The sequence below is a fragment of the Oncorhynchus mykiss genome, chromosome 1 (assembly GCF_057628025.1).
Source record: "Oncorhynchus mykiss isolate SJ-2025 chromosome 1, ASM5762802v1, whole genome shotgun sequence".
In the NCBI taxonomy this organism is placed as follows: Eukaryota; Metazoa; Chordata; class Actinopteri; order Salmoniformes; family Salmonidae; genus Oncorhynchus; species Oncorhynchus mykiss.
Genome location: NC_143022.1, coordinates 52,784,421 through 52,802,642, shown reverse-complemented (window position 1 = coordinate 52,802,642; position 18,222 = coordinate 52,784,421). Strand labels below are relative to the sequence as shown.

General features: G+C 43.0%; 1 protein-coding gene and 1 long non-coding RNA gene across 4 annotated transcripts in view; one reads left to right on the top strand and one right to left on the bottom strand.

The window, feature by feature from the left end:
- LOC110532393 (cytoskeleton-associated protein 5) overlaps nucleotides 1-18,222 on the top strand; it is a 43,220-nt gene that overhangs the window by 7,386 nt on the left and 17,612 nt on the right. For all 3 annotated transcript variants that reach the window (XM_036979533.2, XM_036979517.2, XM_090233544.1), the window contains exons 7-30: nucleotides 210-310; nucleotides 508-621; nucleotides 742-846; nucleotides 1,040-1,129; nucleotides 1,328-1,492; nucleotides 1,733-1,861; nucleotides 2,163-2,312; nucleotides 2,498-2,596; nucleotides 2,738-2,848; nucleotides 3,018-3,110; nucleotides 3,372-3,557; nucleotides 3,704-3,798; nucleotides 3,984-4,167; nucleotides 4,429-4,571; nucleotides 4,822-4,996; nucleotides 5,265-5,378; nucleotides 5,612-5,740; nucleotides 6,178-6,372; nucleotides 6,619-6,751; nucleotides 8,206-8,324; nucleotides 11,155-11,283; nucleotides 11,842-11,994; nucleotides 12,370-12,573; nucleotides 15,530-15,665. In XM_036979533.2, the coding sequence (XP_036835428.2) occupies nucleotides 210-310; nucleotides 508-621; nucleotides 742-846; nucleotides 1,040-1,129; nucleotides 1,328-1,492; nucleotides 1,733-1,861; nucleotides 2,163-2,312; nucleotides 2,498-2,596; nucleotides 2,738-2,848; nucleotides 3,018-3,110; nucleotides 3,372-3,557; nucleotides 3,704-3,798; nucleotides 3,984-4,167; nucleotides 4,429-4,571; nucleotides 4,822-4,996; nucleotides 5,265-5,378; nucleotides 5,612-5,740; nucleotides 6,178-6,372; nucleotides 6,619-6,751; nucleotides 8,206-8,324; nucleotides 11,155-11,283; nucleotides 11,842-11,994; nucleotides 12,370-12,573; nucleotides 15,530-15,665 (3,252 nt within the window). The remainder of the gene's footprint in view (nucleotides 1-209; nucleotides 311-507; nucleotides 622-741; nucleotides 847-1,039; nucleotides 1,130-1,327; nucleotides 1,493-1,732; nucleotides 1,862-2,162; nucleotides 2,313-2,497; nucleotides 2,597-2,737; nucleotides 2,849-3,017; nucleotides 3,111-3,371; nucleotides 3,558-3,703; nucleotides 3,799-3,983; nucleotides 4,168-4,428; nucleotides 4,572-4,821; nucleotides 4,997-5,264; nucleotides 5,379-5,611; nucleotides 5,741-6,177; nucleotides 6,373-6,618; nucleotides 6,752-8,205; nucleotides 8,325-11,154; nucleotides 11,284-11,841; nucleotides 11,995-12,369; nucleotides 12,574-15,529; nucleotides 15,666-18,222) is intronic.
- Nucleotides 1-18,222, bottom strand: part of LOC149985561 (uncharacterized) — a 338,855-nt gene that overhangs the window by 308,911 nt on the left and 11,722 nt on the right. The window lies entirely within an intron of this gene.

Sequence of the window (18,222 nt, the reverse complement as noted above, 5' to 3'; positions counted from 1 at the left end):
GTGACTACCTCATGAAGCTGGTTATGTTATTTCATAGTTTTGATGTCTTCACTAATATTCTACAATGTAGAAAATAGTAAAAAATAAAGAAAAACCCTTGAATGAGTAGGTGTGTCCAAACGTTTTCTATAATCATGTTGATGATGAGATGGGTAGGCCGGCCTACATTATCAAATTGAAGGTCTAACACTGTAAACTCTCTCTTTCAGGAGATAAGGACGATGAACCTGCACCTCAGGTAGATCCTTACGAGCTGCTGGAAGCAGTGGAGATCCTCTCGAAACTACCTAAAGACTTCTACGACAAAATTGTACGTTTGGGCACCACTGTTTAAGGGACATGACCCTTAAACTAAAAAGTCCTTAAGTGGATCTATTGAATTAATATATTGCTAAACATGTGTAGTAATATTTTTTGAAAGCAAAAGTTAAGCTTTTATGTGTTTCTTGTATTGTGTGGAATCCATGTCATGAGACACAAACCATCTATCATCATATCTGTCCTTAGGAGGCCAAAAAATGGCAGGAGAGGAAAGAGGCCCTGGAAGCAGTGGAGACCTTGGCTAAAAACCCTAAATTGGAGAATGGGGACTTTGGTGACTTAGTCAGAGCACTAAGAAAGGTACTGTAACATTTATGCTTCACGGGAACACCACTAATGGGGATACCGGGTAATGGAATGTGTCTCCAGGAAGTAGGACAATGATAAACGTCCTGAAAAGAGCGATTTCTTGTTTCCCAGGTTATTGGTAAAGATGCAAATGTTATGTTGGTGACCCTAGCTGCCAAATGTGTGGCTGGACTAGCAGCTGGGCTTCGGAAGAAGTTTGGAACGTACGCAGGACATGTAAGTTACCTTCAAGGCAGTGGTATAGAATTGTGTTCACAACAGTTATGCTAAGCCAAGAGCAGTGAATGTGGGAGCTGATGCATGAACAAGCTGAGTGGGTTAACAGTAGGGAGCAGTGGCAACATGTCCTTGTACATCCTGATTTACTGTGCCAGAAACACTGTGCTTATATTATGCTCTGTGTTTCAAGGTGGTGCCAACAATTTTAGAAAAGTTTAAAGAGAAGAAACCCCAAGTGGTCCAGGCCTTGCAAGAGGCTATTGATGCAATCTTCCTTACTGTGAGTGAACTGTACTATGTGGATTCACTTGTAATAGTTTGGGCTTTGTTGCTATGTGATTCATATCAAGCTGATTTTGTGAGATCTGGAATGTCGGTACTGTTTTGAGATATTCTTTGCCCTTTGACTTGGTCAAGGGACTGCCTATATTTTCTGGGCCTAACATAATATTTTCCATGTCTTCTTATTGTTTTGCAGACAACTCTCCAGAATATCAGTGAGGATGTGTTGGGTGTGATGGACAACAAGAACCCTTCCATCAAACAGCAGGCCTCTCTGTTCCTGGCCAGAAGCTTCCGCCACTGCACCCAAGCCACGTTGCCAAAGAGCATGCTCAAAGCTTTCTGTCCTGCATTTCTCAAGGTTCCCGAAAACATTTCATATTCATAAATGGGCAACAGGCTGGTTTCCCAGACACAGATTAAGCCTAGTTCTGGACTAAAAAGCATGCTTAGTTGAGAATCTGGATTGAAAGTACTTTTTAGTCCAGGACTAGGCTTAATCTGTGCCTGGGGAAAACGTCCCTCTGTGTTCACAAGTGATAATGTTTTGTCCGCCATTTTGTGAATGCGCGTGGAATTATACTCCTACTTTCCCTCTCAGCAAGTGAATGATTCGGCCCCGGAAGTGAGAGACGCTGCGTATGAAGCTTTGGGGACAGCCATGAAGGTGGTTGGGGAGAAGGCTGTCAACCCATTCCTGGCTGATCTGGACAAACTAAAGCTTGACAAGGTGAGGATTGCTATCAGTATATCTTATCATTAATATCAGTGTGTTAGTCTATCGTCAATATACAGCATGACCTTATCGTTGGTATCAGTCGATCTTGTGTGCCGTGTTATATTGTGTATCCTGTGTAAAACTAGTTTACCCCTTGAAACTAAAGGTGAACTAATGCCAATGTAGATGAGTTCTTTATCGGATACAGGGTTTTATTATTATGAGTAAATGAGATTTTATCCTTTAAAGTTGACTCATTTGGAAGAGTAGACAACAAATGAAATGACCTGACCATCCATCTCTAAATGAACAGATTAAAGAAAGTGCCGATAAAGTGGAGCTGCCTGGAAAGAAAGGTGGTGGTGTTGGGGCGGAGAAGAAGGCACCTGCTGCAAAGGCAGCACCGCCTGCTGTGGCTCCAGCTAGATCCTCTGGACCGCCCAAGAAGGCCCCAGCAGCTAAGGTTTGATTGATTTAATTGATTTGGCAGTTAAAATGCATATTAAAGCCACTTCCGCCTGAGACGAGGTGAAGCCCAGGCTGTCAGTCTTATTCACCAGGCTCGCTGCACTGTCCCCGATGACAAACTGTAACCATTGTAGGTAAAGAAACTACTAAAAATGAGTATTTGTGTTTGTTATTTTGCAGTTGGGTGGACCTCCTAAGAAAGGGAAACCTGCCTCCGCTCCGAGTGCGAAAGGAAAGAAATGTCCTGAAACGAAGGAATTTGTAGAGACCGAGATATCAGTGAGTCAACTGTTTAAGAGGACTGCTATGTGCAGCGTTTTAACCATAGGAATACTCATGCTTTATGGGTCTGATTTGAATGAGCGAAACAGTTTTTCGTGCAGTGAACTCTTTCATCTCCCTTCTGTTTGTGTCCACTAGATTGAGGTGTGTGAGGAGAGGTCCGCCACAGTGCTCCCTGCCTCCTGCATGCAGCTGCTGGACTCTGCTAACTGGAAGGAGAGACTGGCCAGCATGGAGGAGTTTCAGAAGGTGACTAGTTTTGACTGTATAATCTGACTTCTTTAGTATTGTCTTACTCGTATGTCATTAAATGGAACCCGTTTGTGTTCTATTTAATTCTGTGGTCTTGCTCGTAAATAGATTCATTAGTGGAGTTAGGTACTTTTATGTTAAATTCTTGTCATGTGATTGTCTTCAGGCTGTGGAGCAGATGGACAAGAGTGAGATGCCTTGCCAGGCTCTGGTTAGGATGCTTGCCAAGAAACCAGGCTGGAAAGAGACCAACTTCCAGGTACATCATACCAAAGTTTTAAAACACTTACCGCAACAACAAGAGCTAAAATGGATGCATAGATACAAATGTTGATTAATCACCTGAGTTTTTTTTTTTTTTTTTTGCGGCTTAGACCTTTGCATTGGACCTTATATTTGTCCAGCGCCTCAGTGTCATTATTGTGGATTATGTAAAATAAAAAACTATTTTCACTAGATGGATCCACCTTGCTCTGTCGTCACAACTGACTTTTGGTTCTTGGGTTTGGTCATGGTTCAGGTGATGCAGATGAAGCTTCACATTGTGGGTCTGATAGCCCAGAAGGGATCATTCTCCAAGACGTCAGCCTTCGTGGTGTTGGACGGCCTGGTGGATAAAATAGGAGATGTGAAGTGTGGCGGCAAAGCCAAGGAGGGCCTGACTGCTACTGCGGAAGCCTGCTCCCTACCCTGGACGGCTGAACAGGTCTGTTGTTGTCTTTCTGACTACATTTCTAATTGACACTGTGGTTCTGCTATTCCATTTTTTTCCTCCCGTGTCTTTGAATAAAAAATAAAAAAAGAACACTGGTAAGAAATATCAGTTGTTCACGAGCGTTCTTCATCCTTCAGGTGGTTTCCATGGTTTTTGCACAGAAGAATCCTAAAAATCAAGCTGAAACCCTCAACTGGTTGGCTAATGCCATGAAGGAATTTGGATTTGCTGGGTAAGTGTCTTACTTCCCATTTATTGTCGGTGTATTCATTCACCAATGACAATATCAAAGCATTCTGTGTCCTATGATAAGATGTTCTAAATCACGCAACCATTGTGGTAACACAAGTCTGCCAGTATAATGCTTTATAACTGGTTCTAAATATGTATGATAATGTGCATGTTTATCCCCTGCAGCATCAATGTGAAGGGTTTCATTAACAACGTCAAGACGGCGTTGGGAGCGACCAACCCTGCGGTGCGGACCGCAGCCATCACCCTCCTAGGAGTCATGTACCTGTACATGGGAGCTCCTCTGCGCATGTTCTTCGAGGATGAGAAACCTGCCCTGCTGAAACAGATAGACGATGAGTTTGAAAAGGTAAGAAAAACATGGGTGAGGAATAGGTTGATTTGAAGAACCTGGCAATATGGCCGTATCTAATATGTGTAGTATGTATACAAATACACAATTGTATTTTCTAATGAATGGCCTCTCTGGCTCTCTTTTTGAAATCGCTAGCTACAGGTTAATTTCATCTGCTATCTGTTGGCTCTACATAAGATTGTCAGGAAGGCATATAAGAAATGTATATATTGTATGTATATATTTTCAATGGGACTGATGAAATTGCTGCTTCAGATGCAAGGCCAGTCTCCTCCAACTGCGTTCAGAGGAGCCAGGAAAGGAGGAGCGGAGGAGGATGGAGAGGAGGCAGACGAGCAGGAGGAGGATGGGGGAGGGGCACCTGACGTCATGGATCTGCTACCTAGAACCGACATCAGGTTTGACTTTACGCTCATACCCTTTTTCACACTACCTTGTCTCTGCTGTTCTGTATTTTCAGCAACTATGATGGATGCGTAATCAGGCCAGCTCATTGCTGCTTAGATCGGTTTGGCTCTTTTCAGCTCAGTAGTGTGAAGAACCCTGTACTACTTTGACTATTTAGATGATGTTTTTTCCGCTCTATGTTTTTAATGGTTTAGCCATTCCACCTCATTAATCCACTCCATTCTTCCGTCTCCTGTGCAGTGATAAGATCACGCAAGACATGGTGGATAAGGTAGGTGACAAGAATTGGAAGATTCGTAAGGAGGGTCTGGACGAGGTGGCAGCGGTCATCTCTGAGGCCAAGTTTATCCAGCCCAGCATCGGAGAGCTACCCATGGCACTGAAGGGACGCCTCAACGACTCCAACAAGATCCTGGTAAGAAGTGTGCTGGGCTCTGACTGAAGAGCTACCGGTCTGTTTTTTCTATTTTTTTTTTTTTCTTTTTTTCAGTTTCAAATTCAATTTAAAGCTTGATGAAGACGTGGATTGTTTTAAAGGCAGTTATTTTACGACAAAGTCTTCAAACATTTTGCCAGGCACTCTTGTATGTTAAGTCTAAAGTATATTTTCTTCTGTCTGATAGTAGAATGTTATATGATTATTGTAGCTTTTTCTGACCCCAAAGTATCTCTTCTCTCCCCAGGTCCAGCAAACCCTGACCATTCTTCAGCAGATCGCCGTAGCGATGGGCCCAGCTCTGAAGCAACATGTCAAGAACCTGGGCATGCCCATCATCACTGTACTGGGAGACGGCAAGGTAAAGACTATCATACTCTGACATGCATGCACAAAGGCATAGGTAGTTATTATGATTAGTGTGATAGAGAATATTATACTGTACGAATAGTACACACATGATGAGCATAACAATCTCGTTCAAGTGATAGACTGAGTGACTATTTGTTGTTCTCAGTATCAGTTGTCACTCAGTATTGTATTGAGTGAATAATTGGTGTTGACTGACTCTGTGTATCCCCCTCTCCCCTGTAGACCAACGTGCGTGCTGCTGCCATGACAACCCTGCAGGCCTGGGTAGAACAGACCGGCATGAAGGACTGGCTGGAGGGAGAGGACCTGTCTGAAGAGCTCAAGAGAGAGAACCCCTTCCTTAGGCAGGAGGTACAAACACAGCCCATCTCTTCAAACCTCTCTTAAAGCCTGCCTCTTTTGTCTGGCAGTAATACGTAATAAGGATGTGGTTAGGTGCTGGTATTGTGTGGAATCTGAGCACAAGGTTGAAACATTGGGGGCATCTGGAATGGGAAGCGTAATACCTCCCAACCATGTTTGATGGCCATGTACGTTTAGAATCTCCCCCCGGCACAGCCAGAAGAGGACTGGCCACCCCTTAGAGCCTGGTTCCTCTAGGTTTCTTCCTAGGTTCCTGCCTTTCTAGGGAGTTTTTCCCTAGCCACTGTGCTTCTGCATTGCTTGCTGTTTGGGTTTTTAGGCTGTGTCTCTGTATAAGGACTTTGTGACATCTGCTGACGTAAAAAGGGCTTTATAAATGCATTTGCTTGAGAAAGACCCCTATAACATGCCCCTCCGCCCCCCAGGTGCTGGGATGGCTGGCAGAGAAGCTCCCCGCCATGCGTACGGTGCCCTCTGACCTGATGCTATGTGTGCCCTACCTGTACTCCTGTCTGGAGGACCGCAACGGAGATGTGAGGAAGAAGGCCCAGGACGCCCTGCCCATCTTTATGATGCACCTGGGCTACGAGAAGATGTTGAAGGCCACTGGCAAACTCAAGGTACGCCCTGCCACGGAGGAGATGACTTGGACAGGCTAAATGTAAAGATATAAAAGATGACTGAATGACTACTTGATAGTGGAGTGAAAGAAAGTGAAATGGAGCTGGATTCCCAGGCTAGAGAACATTGTCTTACGTCCGGTTCGTGGCTACGCTGTCGTGTTAGAATGACGCAATTTTTCGGAAGCCAATGGGCTTTTATTGTTGTTCTGTCGTGACTCTCTGTGTCTCCCACTCTCCCTGCAGCCCGCCTCCAAGGAGCCTGTGTCTGCCCTGCTGGAGAAGGCCCGGGCAGTGATGCCAGCCAAGCTCGCTCCACCTCCTGGCAAAGCTGGCGCAGCCAAGTCTGTCAGCGGCGGTGCCCCTGCTGCAAAGTCAGGTTGGTTTGCTTCTCAGTTACTGTCTGAATGATGGGTGATCAAATTGTACTTGTCACATGCGCCGAATACACAAATGGTCGCTCCCGTTTGATTAATTGTTCAGCAGTCTTCTAAGCCGTAAGACTGCTGAACAATGAGTCAAATGGTCACCCGGACTATTTACATTGAACCCCCCCCCTCGACTAACCTGTACCCCTGCACTTTGACTTGGTACCAGTACACTCTGTGTATATAGCCTCGTTATTGTTATTTTGTGTTACTTTTTATTACATTAGTTACTTTGGTATTTTCTTAACTCTGCATTGTTTAAGGGCTTGTAAGTAAGCATTTCACAGTAAGGTCTACACCTGTTGTATTCGATGCATGTGACATACGATTTGATCATACAGCACGGTAGAAGCTGATAAGGAGCCTTTTGAACGTAGATTTGGCACTCCGGTACCGCTTGCCATGCGGTAGCAGAGATAAGTCTATGACTTGGGTTACTGGAGTCTTTAACCATTTTTGGGGGGGCCTGATATCGCCTATTATATAGGTCCTGGATGGCAGGAAGCTTGGTCCCAGTGATGTATTGGACCGTGCGCACTACACTCTGTAGCGCCTTACTGTCCGATGCCGTAACAGGTGGTGATGCAACCATTCAGGATGCTCTCGATGGTGCAGCTGTAGAACTATGAGTGTGCAGAACACAGGGTGCATCCCAAATGGCACCCTATTACCTAATTAAATACGCATTACTTTTGACCAGGTTCAATAGGGCTCCCCTATTTAGGGAAGTCCTAAATAGGGGAGTATGCACCTTTTCATGTGGCTATATCTTTTCCAATTGTCTTATCTTTGTTAGGTTCTAATTCTCAGAGTAAAAAACTCTACGGACACTATGAAACCAAGTTTATTCTGTCCAGAGGATCAATACAGTTGCATTAGACAAACATTTTCACACAAGCACATATATTTAACGTATCCTCATAGGCTGAGTCTCCTCCTACCTATCTGTACAAACATCGTTCTTTACTGCTAGGCAGGACACTAGTGATATGGGCCATAAACCTTTATTTCTCCCTTAAGGTGACCAGACCTCAACCCACCCCTCCATCACTAATCCATGACTCTCTCCCCTTATCAATGCCTGCCACATGTAATCGCTTCCCTGCACTCAACACATTCCAAGCTTAATTGCACACACTATATACCTTCCTCCTATAACCATTCACTTCTGGTGTAGACCCTCTAAACCTCAGCACTCCCTCAGTGACATGAATAAGTATATTTCATATTCTCAACCCATCATCTTGAGCAAGCAAACATTTCTCTAGCTCCCTTGAGCCTGTTTTGTAAAATGTCGACTTTGTCTGTAAATCTATATAAAAATGTCTTCTATAATAGAGTATTGTTTATATAAGCCGTGTTCATCCCAGAACTTCCTAACCACTCTGTTGTTGGTGTTGTGCAGCTTTGTCTAAAGCTAAAGCTAAACCTGTTATTGATGACTATGATGATGATGATGATGACGACGAGCCAGAGCCCGAGACTAAGACTAAGAAAGTGGTTAAGCCTGGAGCTGCTAAAAAGGTATGCAATTTATTCATCTTAAGTGTTTATTTGTCTGGCACCGTGTACAATTAAAACATACATTTGATGCATTGTTCCAGATATACAGGGCTGTCAGAAAGTATTCATACCCCTTGACTTATTCCACATTTTGTTGTTACAGCCTGAATTCAAAATATATTAGATTTTCTTTCTCACTCCTCTACATGCAATGCCCCATAATGACAAAGTGAAAACATGTTTTTAGAAATGTTAGCAAATGTATTGAAAGTGAAATAAAGGTATCTAATTTACTTAAGTGTTCACATGCCTGAGTCAATACTTTGTAGAAGCACCTTTGGCAGCAATGACAGCTGAGAGTCTTTCTGGTTAAGTTTAAGAACTTTCCACGTTTGGATTGTACAACATTTGCCCATTTTTTAAATATATATTTTTTTTTAATTTTTCAAGTTCTGTCAAATTGGTTTTTGATCATTGCTAGACAACCATTTTCAGGTCTTGCTGTAGATTTAAGTCAAACAGTAACTCAGCCACTCGGGAACATTCACTGTCATCTTGCTAAGCAACTCCGGTGTAGCTTTGGCCTTGTGTTTTAGGTTATTGTCCTGATGAATGGTGAGTTCATCTCCCAGTGTCTGGTGGAAAGCAGAATGAAACAAGTTTTCCTCTAGGATTTTTCCTGTGCTTAGCTCCATTCCGTTTCTTTTTTTTTATCCTGAAAAACTCCCCAGTCCTTAAGGATTACAAGCATACCCATAACATGATGCAGCCACCACTCTGCTTGAAAATATGGAGAGTATTGGACTTGCCCCAAACATGACAAAAAGTGAATTGCTTTGCACTTGGTATTGTGGAGTAACTACAATGCTGTTGATCCATCCTCAGTTTTCTCCTATCACAGCCAATACAAATATCTGTAACTGTTTCAATGTCACCATTGGCCTCATGGTGAAATCCCTGAGCGGTTTCCTTCCTCTCCGGCAACTGAGTTAGGAAGGACGCCTGTATCTTTGTAGTGACTGGGCATATTGATACACCATCCAAAGTGTAATTAACAACTTCACCATGCTCAAAGAGATATTCAATGTCTGCTTTTTTATTTTTTACCCATCTAACAATGCCATTATTTGCTAGGCATTGGAAAACCTCCCAGGTCTTTGTGGTTGAATCTGTGTTTGAAATTCACTGTGCGACTGAGGGACCTTGCATATAATTGTGAGTGGGGTACAGAGATGAGGCAGTCATTTATTATGTGACTTGTTAAGCACATGCTTACTCCTGAACTTAATTAGGTTTGCCATAACAAAGGGGTTGAATACTTATTGGCTCAAGACATTTCAGCTTTTTTTTTAAATGAATTTGTAAAATGTTCTAAAAACATAATTCCCCTTTGACATTATGGGGTATTGTGTGTAGGCCAGTGACAAACCATCTCAATATTTAAATTCAAGCTGTAACGCAACAAAATGTGGAAAAAGTAAAGGGGTGTAAATGCTTTTTGACGGCTCTGTGGCTAGACAGATACTGCTCGGCTCCAGTCCCTGGGAATCTTACCTGCCACTGTACCGAATTAGATTTTTCATGACAATCTCATTTGGCACTTGGCACACCAAGCACACCAGCTTTTCTCTCTGTGAACTGGATATTTCATTCTGCATTTAATAGAACACCCCCCAGGAATCTGTTGCGAGCTCGGATAAAGATAGTGTCAGTAGTCCTAAAAGACTTACAAAGGGGAAGCCTAGCAGCCAGCAGGTACATGGTTGGAGTCGACCACCACTGTGTTGCTTATATGTGACTCGGGAATTACTAACTGGGTGGACTGAGCCTTGAACCGGCTGTTGTTGAGACACTGCATGTGTGTCTGTCTCTAAAACTATGTTGTTGTTTTTTTTTTTTTTTTTTAAAGCATGTTTTGTGGGTATTAACGCACACCCACACACACACTGTGAGGCTGAACACAATATCGAACTGATGTATGTTTTTGCTTTTATATTTCGTATTATCTTGCAGTAATATTTTGTCTAGCTTCTCATACCCCTTGACTTATTCTCATTTACAGGCTGAAATCCGAGTTCTTTACATTATAAACACAGGTTTATAATGTAGTCTTTTAAACTTTTCTGTCTTTGTATTACCATGCTATAAATGAGTTTTACAACTTTTATGTATAGCTTTTATGTCTTATGTTTCCGAACTGTCTTTTTAAACCTCCCCGTTTCTCTACCACATATTCTGAGCGCAATATAGATCTCTAGCGTTTATATACAGGAAATTGCCAAAATGATGGAAACACTTGAGTAAATGCAAGCAAGTGCTTCCACTCAGGTGTGGTTCCTTAGATAATTAAGCCATTAACATCCCATTATGCTTAAGGTCATGTACAAAAATGCTGGGCAGGCCATTATTTTGGTTACCGTGGCTATGCCCCCATAGGATGACAATGCCGCCATCCACAGGGCACAAGTTGTCACTGAATCATTTGATGAGCATGAAAACGATGTAAACCATATGCCATGGACGTCTCAGTCACCAGATATCAACCCAAATGAACACTTATGGGAGATTCTGGAGCGGCGCCTGAAACTACCATCAACAAAACACCGAATGATGGAATTGATTGTGGAAAAATTGAGTCGCATCCCTCCAATAGAGTTCCAGACACTTGTAGAGCCTGTACCAATGTGCATTGAAGCTGTTCTGGCTTGTGGTGGTCCAACGCCCTATTAAGAAACGTTATGTTGGTGTTTCCTTTATTTTGGCAGTTACCTGTAGCTTTGTATCTTGTTCTGATAATGTCTCTGTGCTGTCTTGTAAACCTCCCCATTTCTCTCCTCTGTCCCGTCGTCAGGGTGTGCTTGGGAAGAAGGCCCCGGTCACTAAGGCCACTGCCAAGGATGAGGAGGACAGGTCTGGTGTTATCTTTATTCTGGTACCCAACGGCAAGGAACAGAGGATAAAGGAGGAAAAAGGGCTGAAGGCAAGTAATATATAATAATATAAGCGACTTAATCATGCATGCATTTCATTTATGGGTGGTCCCGGCAATCAAACCTATATCTTGGCGTGGCAAGCTCCATGCTCTACCAACTGAGCTACAGAGAAGTCATTTCACCTTTTTAGCTATTCAGTTTGTCACCTTGCAGCTTTTCACTTTGATAAAAGTGGCTGTCTCTTTGTTGTCAGGGGAGGTTGTGCAGTGTTGAAGGAAACTCAAGGTTGATCAAAAGGACAGTATCAAAATGAGTCATGTCATGTGTTTCATCTGCTCCCTGACAGTTTTCTTTTTTTTGTTGTGTCATTTTGGATGTCCAAGATGAGACTGTTTGCTGAGGAAGAAATATTGTTTTATTTTATCCTTTGGTTAACCTGGCGAGTCAGTTAAACCGAGTAAATTTGCGGAAACTCGAATTGGCATAATACATTTTTAAAAACTCCTTTGTTTCAGCAACGATTATTATTTTTGGGATACCTAAAGTGGTATGTGAGCAAATAACGCTGATATAGTGCTTGAATAATCATCTCACTTGTGATGCAGGTGTTGAAATGGAATTTCAACACCCCTCGAGATGAGTATGTGGACCAGTTGAAGACTCAGATGTCCACCTGCTTCGCCAGATGGCTCCAGGACGAACTCTTCCACGCTTCTGACTTCCAACGCCAGGTCAAGGCTATTGGGGTCATGGGAGAGGTAAGAACCCCGCAGGAGACAGCAAAACACATTTATGATAGACTCACCAAGGGCTCTTTCTTACTCATACAGGCTTGTGTTATTGAGATTATATATATTTTTTGCAATAGAGAACTATACTCTGAAGAGTGAAAAGGATTCAAATATATAATCTTATTTTTAGTTTATTGTAGACGGGAGTAACAGGAAAAAGTCTCCTGTTTCTCCAGTATTGCCTTTTTGCCTCCAGCACCTTCACAAATCAGCCAAGGCCGTGTGGTAGATTCCGCCTATTATATACATGTTTATTTTAGACTAAAACCATTTAGTGTTTCTTTGAAACGTAAGGGCGTTTGTTTACTTGACTGACTACGATGTTATGTTTCCACTCATTAGCGAATGGAGGATGAGCTTGAGGGCACAGTCAGCTGCTTGGACCTGATCCTGAAGTGGTTCACACTGCGTTTCTTTGAAACCAACAGCACTGTGTTGATGAAGGTTCTGGAGTACCTCAAGCTGCTCTTCCCCACACTGAGCAGAGAGAACTACCACCTCAACGAATACGAGGCTTCCTCCTTCATCCCCTACCTCATACTCAAAGTAAGTCACCTCCGTCCCCTACCTCGTCCTCAAAGTTCACTACATTGCCAAAGGTATGTGGACACCTGCTCATCGAACATGCCATTCCAAAATAATGGCCATCAATATGGAGTTGGTCCTCCCTTTGCTGCTATAACAACCTCCACTCTACTTTGAAGGCTTCCCACTAGATGTTGGAACATTGCTGCGGGGACTTGCTTCCATTTAGCCACGAGCATTAGTGAGGTCGGGCACCGATGTTGGGCAATTAGGCCTGGCTCGCAGTCAGCGTTCTAATTCATCCCAAAGGTGTTTGATGGGGTTGAGGTCAGGGCTCTGTGCAGGCCAGTCAAGTTCTTCCACATCGATCTCGACAAACCATTTCTGTATGGACCTCGCTTTGTGCACTGGGGAATTGTCATGCTGAAACAGACATGGTCCTTTCCCAAACTGTTGCCACAAAGTTGGAAATACAGAATCGTCTAGGATGTCATTGTATGCTGTAGCATTAAGATTTCCCTTCACTGAAGTAAGGGGCCTTGCTCGCACCATGAAAAACAGCCCCAGACCATTATTCCTCCTCTACCAAACTTTACAGTCGGCACTATGCATTGGGGCAGGTAGCGTTCTCCTGGCATCTACGAAACCTAGATTCGTCCGTCGGACTGCCAGATGGTGAAGCGTGATACATCATTTCTAGGATAGCGTTTCCACTTCTCCAAGCTTTACACCCCTCCAGCCGACGCTTGGCATTACACGTGGTGATCCTAGGCTTGTGTGCGACTGCTCGGCCATGGAAACTCTTTTCATGAAGCTCCCAACGAACAGTTCTTGTGCTGGCGTTGCTTCCAGAGGCAGTTTGGAACTCGTTAGTGAGTGTTGCTTCCAGAGGCCGTTTGGAACTCGTTAGTGAGTGTTGCAATCGAGGACACACATTTTACACACTTCAGCCCTTGGTGGTCCCGTTCTGTGAGCTTGTGTGGCCTACCGCTTCGCGGTTGAGCTGATGTTGCTCCTAGATGTTTACACTTCACAATAAGAGCACTTAGAGTTGACCAAGGCAGAAATATGATGAACTAACTTGTTGGAAAGGTGGCATCCTATGACAGAGCCACGTTGAAAGTCACTGAACTCTTCAGTAAGGACATTCTACTGCCAAAGTGTGTATGGAGACTGCATGGATGTGTGCTCAATTTTATATGCATGTCAGCAACAGGTGTGCCTGAAATAGCCGAAACCACAAATTTGAAGTGGTGTCCACATACACTATATATATACAGTGGGGCAAAAAAGTATTTAGTCAGCCACCAATTCTGCAAGTTCTCCCAGAAAAAAAGATGAGAGGCCTGTAATTTTCATCATAGGTACACTTCAACTATGACAGACAAAATGAGGAAAATAAGTATTTGGTCACCTACAAACAAGCAAGATGTCTGGCTCTGTCAACTGTGGGAGCAATTATTAGGAAATGGAAGACATACAAGACCACTGATAATCTCCCTCGATCTCGGGCTCCACGCAAGATCTCAACCTGTGGGGTCAAAAAATCCCAGGACCACACAGGGGGACCTAGTGAATGACCTGCAGAGAGCTGGGACCAAAGTAACAAAGCCTACCATCAGTAACACACTACGCCGCCAGGGACTCAAATCCTGCAGTGCCAGACGTGTCCCCCTGCTTAAGCCAGTACATGTCCAGGCCCGTCTGAAGTTTGCTAGAGAGCATTTGGATGATCCTGAAGAAGATTGGGAGAATGTCATATGGTCAGATGAAACCAAAATATAACTTTTTGGTAAACTCAACTCGTTGTGTTAGGAGGACAAAGAATGCTGAGTTGCATCCAAAGAACACCATACCTACTGTGAAGCATGGGGGTGGAAACATCATGCTTTGGGGCTGTTTTTCTGCAAAGGGACCAGGACGACTGATCCGTGTAAAGGAAAGAATGAATGGGGCCATGTATCGTGAGATTTTGAGTGAAAACCTCCTTCCATCAGCAAGGGCATTGAAGATGAAACGTGGCTGGGTCTTTCAGCATGACAATGATCCCAAACACACCGCCCGGGCAACAAAGGAGTGGCTTCGTAAGAAGCATTTCCAGGTCCTGGAGTGGCCTAGCCAGTCTCCAGATCTCAACCCCATAGAAAATCTTTGGAGGGAGTTGAAAGTCTGTTGCCCAGCAACAGCCCCAAAACATCACTGCTCTAGAGGAGATCTGCATGGAGGAATGGGCCAAAATACCAGCAACAGTGTGTGAAAACCTTGTGAAGACTTACAGAAAACGTTTGACCTCTGTCATTGCCAAGAAAGGGGACATTTTTGTTTTTGACCAAATACTTATTTTCAAATAAATTCATTAAAAATCCTACAATGTGATTTTCAGGATTTTGTTTTCTCATTTTGTCTGTCATAGTTGAAGTGTACCTATGATGAAAATTACAGGCCTCTCATCTTTTTAAGTGGGAGAACTTGCACAATTGGTGGCTGACTAAATACTTTTTTGCCCCACTGTATATATATATAGTGTATGTGGACACCACTTCAAATTTGTGGTTTCGGCTATTTCAGGCACACCTGTTGCTGACATGCATATAAAATTAGAGTCAAGTAAAGTAAGTCACCTCCATCTCCTACCTCATCCTCAAACTAAGTCACTTTATCCTTCATCCCCTACCTCAACATAAGTCACCTCTTCCACCACCCCTAGCAGTGTTAAAATTATGTCTGATGTCTTTCAAATACTTAAACTCTGCTTGATTGAGCTCCCTTGGCGAAGTAGGAAAGTCCCAAATTTTGAATACCACCTATCTGGCACTCAGAGTAGACTTAAGCAAATATTCCAAATATTTCAAATACTATTTGAACCTAGGTCTGGGACCACCACACACTTTCTCCATGTGGTGTCGTCTTTGTTTTTATTAGAAGCTATTGTTTGTGTGACTAACCATTGTTTTAACATCCTCTTTTCACCTGACAGGTTGGGGAATCAAAGGATGTGGTGCGTAAAGACGTGCGTGCCATCCTCACCATGCTGTGTAAGGTCTACCCTGCAAGCAAAGTCTTCCCTTTCCTCATGGACGGGACCAAGTCCAAGAACTCCAAACAAAGAGCTGGTAAGACCAAGTGGACCAAGGCTAGAATAAAGAACGAGACGATATCATTTATTGCATTGTCAAATCTTATGTTCATTGTAATAATACTAATACATGGGACTTATATAGTCATTTTTCAACGACCCAAAGTTTATTTTAAAAGAGAAATTTACCCAAAATCCAGAAACTCACAAGTGATTCCATTCATTGAAACTAGTTCAGTTGAGTTTGCCCTCTCTTTCTCTGGAGTGCAGAACTGAGAATGCTGCAAAAACGGGTCATGTCACTTGTGACGTTGCTAGATGCAGGCTTCACTCCGCTCCGTTGTCAGTGAATGCATGATTCACAAATCTGCTAACTGTGACAAATTCATTGTTTTATTGAAAGCATAAGGCTGAATTTTGACTCAGGAAATGTACACTACCGTTCAAAAGTTTGGGGTCACTTAGAAATGTCCTTGTTTTCCATGAAAACATGCATGAAATGTGTTGCAAAATGAATAGGAATATAGTCAAGATATTGACAAGGTTATAAATAATGATTTTTAATTGAGATAATAATTGTCTTTCAAACTTTGCTTTCGTCAAAGAATCCTCCATTTGCAGCAATTACAACCTTGCAGACCTTTGGCATTCTAGTTATCAATCTGAAGAGATTTCACCCCATGCTTCCTGAAGCACCTCCCACAAGTTGGATTGGCTTGATGGGCACTTCTTACGTACCATACGGTCAAGCTGCTCCCAGAACAGCTCAATAGGGTTGAGATCCGGTGACTGCTGGCCACTCCATTATAGACAGGATACCAGCTGACTGCTTCTTCTTTAAATAGTTCTTGCATAGTTTGGAGCTGTGCGTTGGGTCATTGTGCTGTTGAAGGAGGAAATTGGCTCCGATTAAGCGCCGTCCACGGGGCATGGCATTGTAATTTAGAGTGAGAGCCTGCCTTCTTCAAGATCCCTTTTACCTTGTACAAATATCCCAGTTTACCACCACCAAAGCACCCCAGACCATCACATTGCCTCCGCCATGCTTGACAGATGGTGTCAAGCACTCTAGCATCTTTTCATTTTTTCTGCTTCTCACGAATGTTGTTCTTTGTGATCCAAACACCTCAAACTTGGACAGATGTATCATTAACACTTTTTTTCCAATCTTCCTCTGTCCAGTGTCTGTGTTCCTTTGCCCATCTTAATCTTTTCTTTTTATTGGCCAGTCTGAGATATGTCTTTTTCTTTGTAACTCTGCCTAGAAGGCCAGCATTCCGGAGTCGCCTCTTCACTGTTGACGTTGAGACGGGTGTTTTGCGGGTACTATTTAATGAAGCTGCCAGTTGAGGACTTGAGGCGTCTGTTTCTCAAACTAGGCACTCTAATGTACTTTTCCTCTTGTTCAGTTGAGCACCGGGGCCTCCCACTCCTCTTTCTATTTTGGTTAGAGCCAGTTTGCGCTGATCTGTGAAGGGAGTAATACACAGCGTTGTATGAGATCTTCAGTTTCTTGGCAATTTATTGCATGGAATAGCCTTCATTTCTCAGAACACAAATAGACTGACGAGTTTCAGAAGGAAGTCCTTTGTTTTTGGACATTTTGAGTCCAATCAAACCCACAAATGCTGATGCTCCAGATACTCAACTAGTCTAAAGAAGGACAGTTTTATTGCTTCTTTAATCAGAACAACAGTTTTCAGCTGTGCTAACATAATTGCAAAAGGGTTTTCTAATGATAAATTAGCCTTTTTAAAATGATAACCTTGGATTAGCTAACACAACGTGCCATTGGAACACAGGAGTGATGGTTGCTGATAATGGGCCTTTGTACACCTATGTAGATATTCCTTTAAAAATCAGCCGTTCCCAGCTACAATAGTCATTTACAACATGAACAATATCTACACTGTATTTCACTACACTGTATATCTGATCAATTTGGTCCAATTTTAATGGAACAAAAATTGCTTTTCTTTAAAAAACTTGAAAAAAAACTGACCCCCTCCAAACAACTTTTGAACAGTAGTGCATATAGGAATATTTATTCTGCAGTGTAAGGTGGCACAATGTCTTGTCTTCTCAACCCCCCTTGTCATAAATACATAAGGCACATACAGTGCATTCGGAAAGTATTCAGACTCCTTGAGTTTTTCTACATTTTGTTACGCAAATGTATTAAATAATTAAACTGAAATATACATTTCCGTAAGTATTCAGACCCTTTACTCAGTACTTTGTTGAAGCACCTTTGGCAGAGATTACAGCCTCAAGTCTTCTTGTGTATGACACTACAGGCTTGGCACACCTGTATTTGGGGAATTACTCCCATTCTTCTCTGCAGATCCTCTCAAGCTCTGTCAGGTTGGATGGGGAGCGTCGTTGCACAACTATTTTAAGGTCTTTCCAGAGATGTTTGATCGGGTTCAAGTCTGGGCTCTGACTGGGCCACTCAAGGACATTCAGAGACGTGTCCCGAAGCCACTTCTGCCTGTCTTGGCTGTGTGCTTAGGGTCGCTGTCCTGTTGGAAGGTGAACCTTCGCCCCAGTCTGAGATCCTGAGCACTCTGGAGCAGGTTTTCATCAAGGACCTT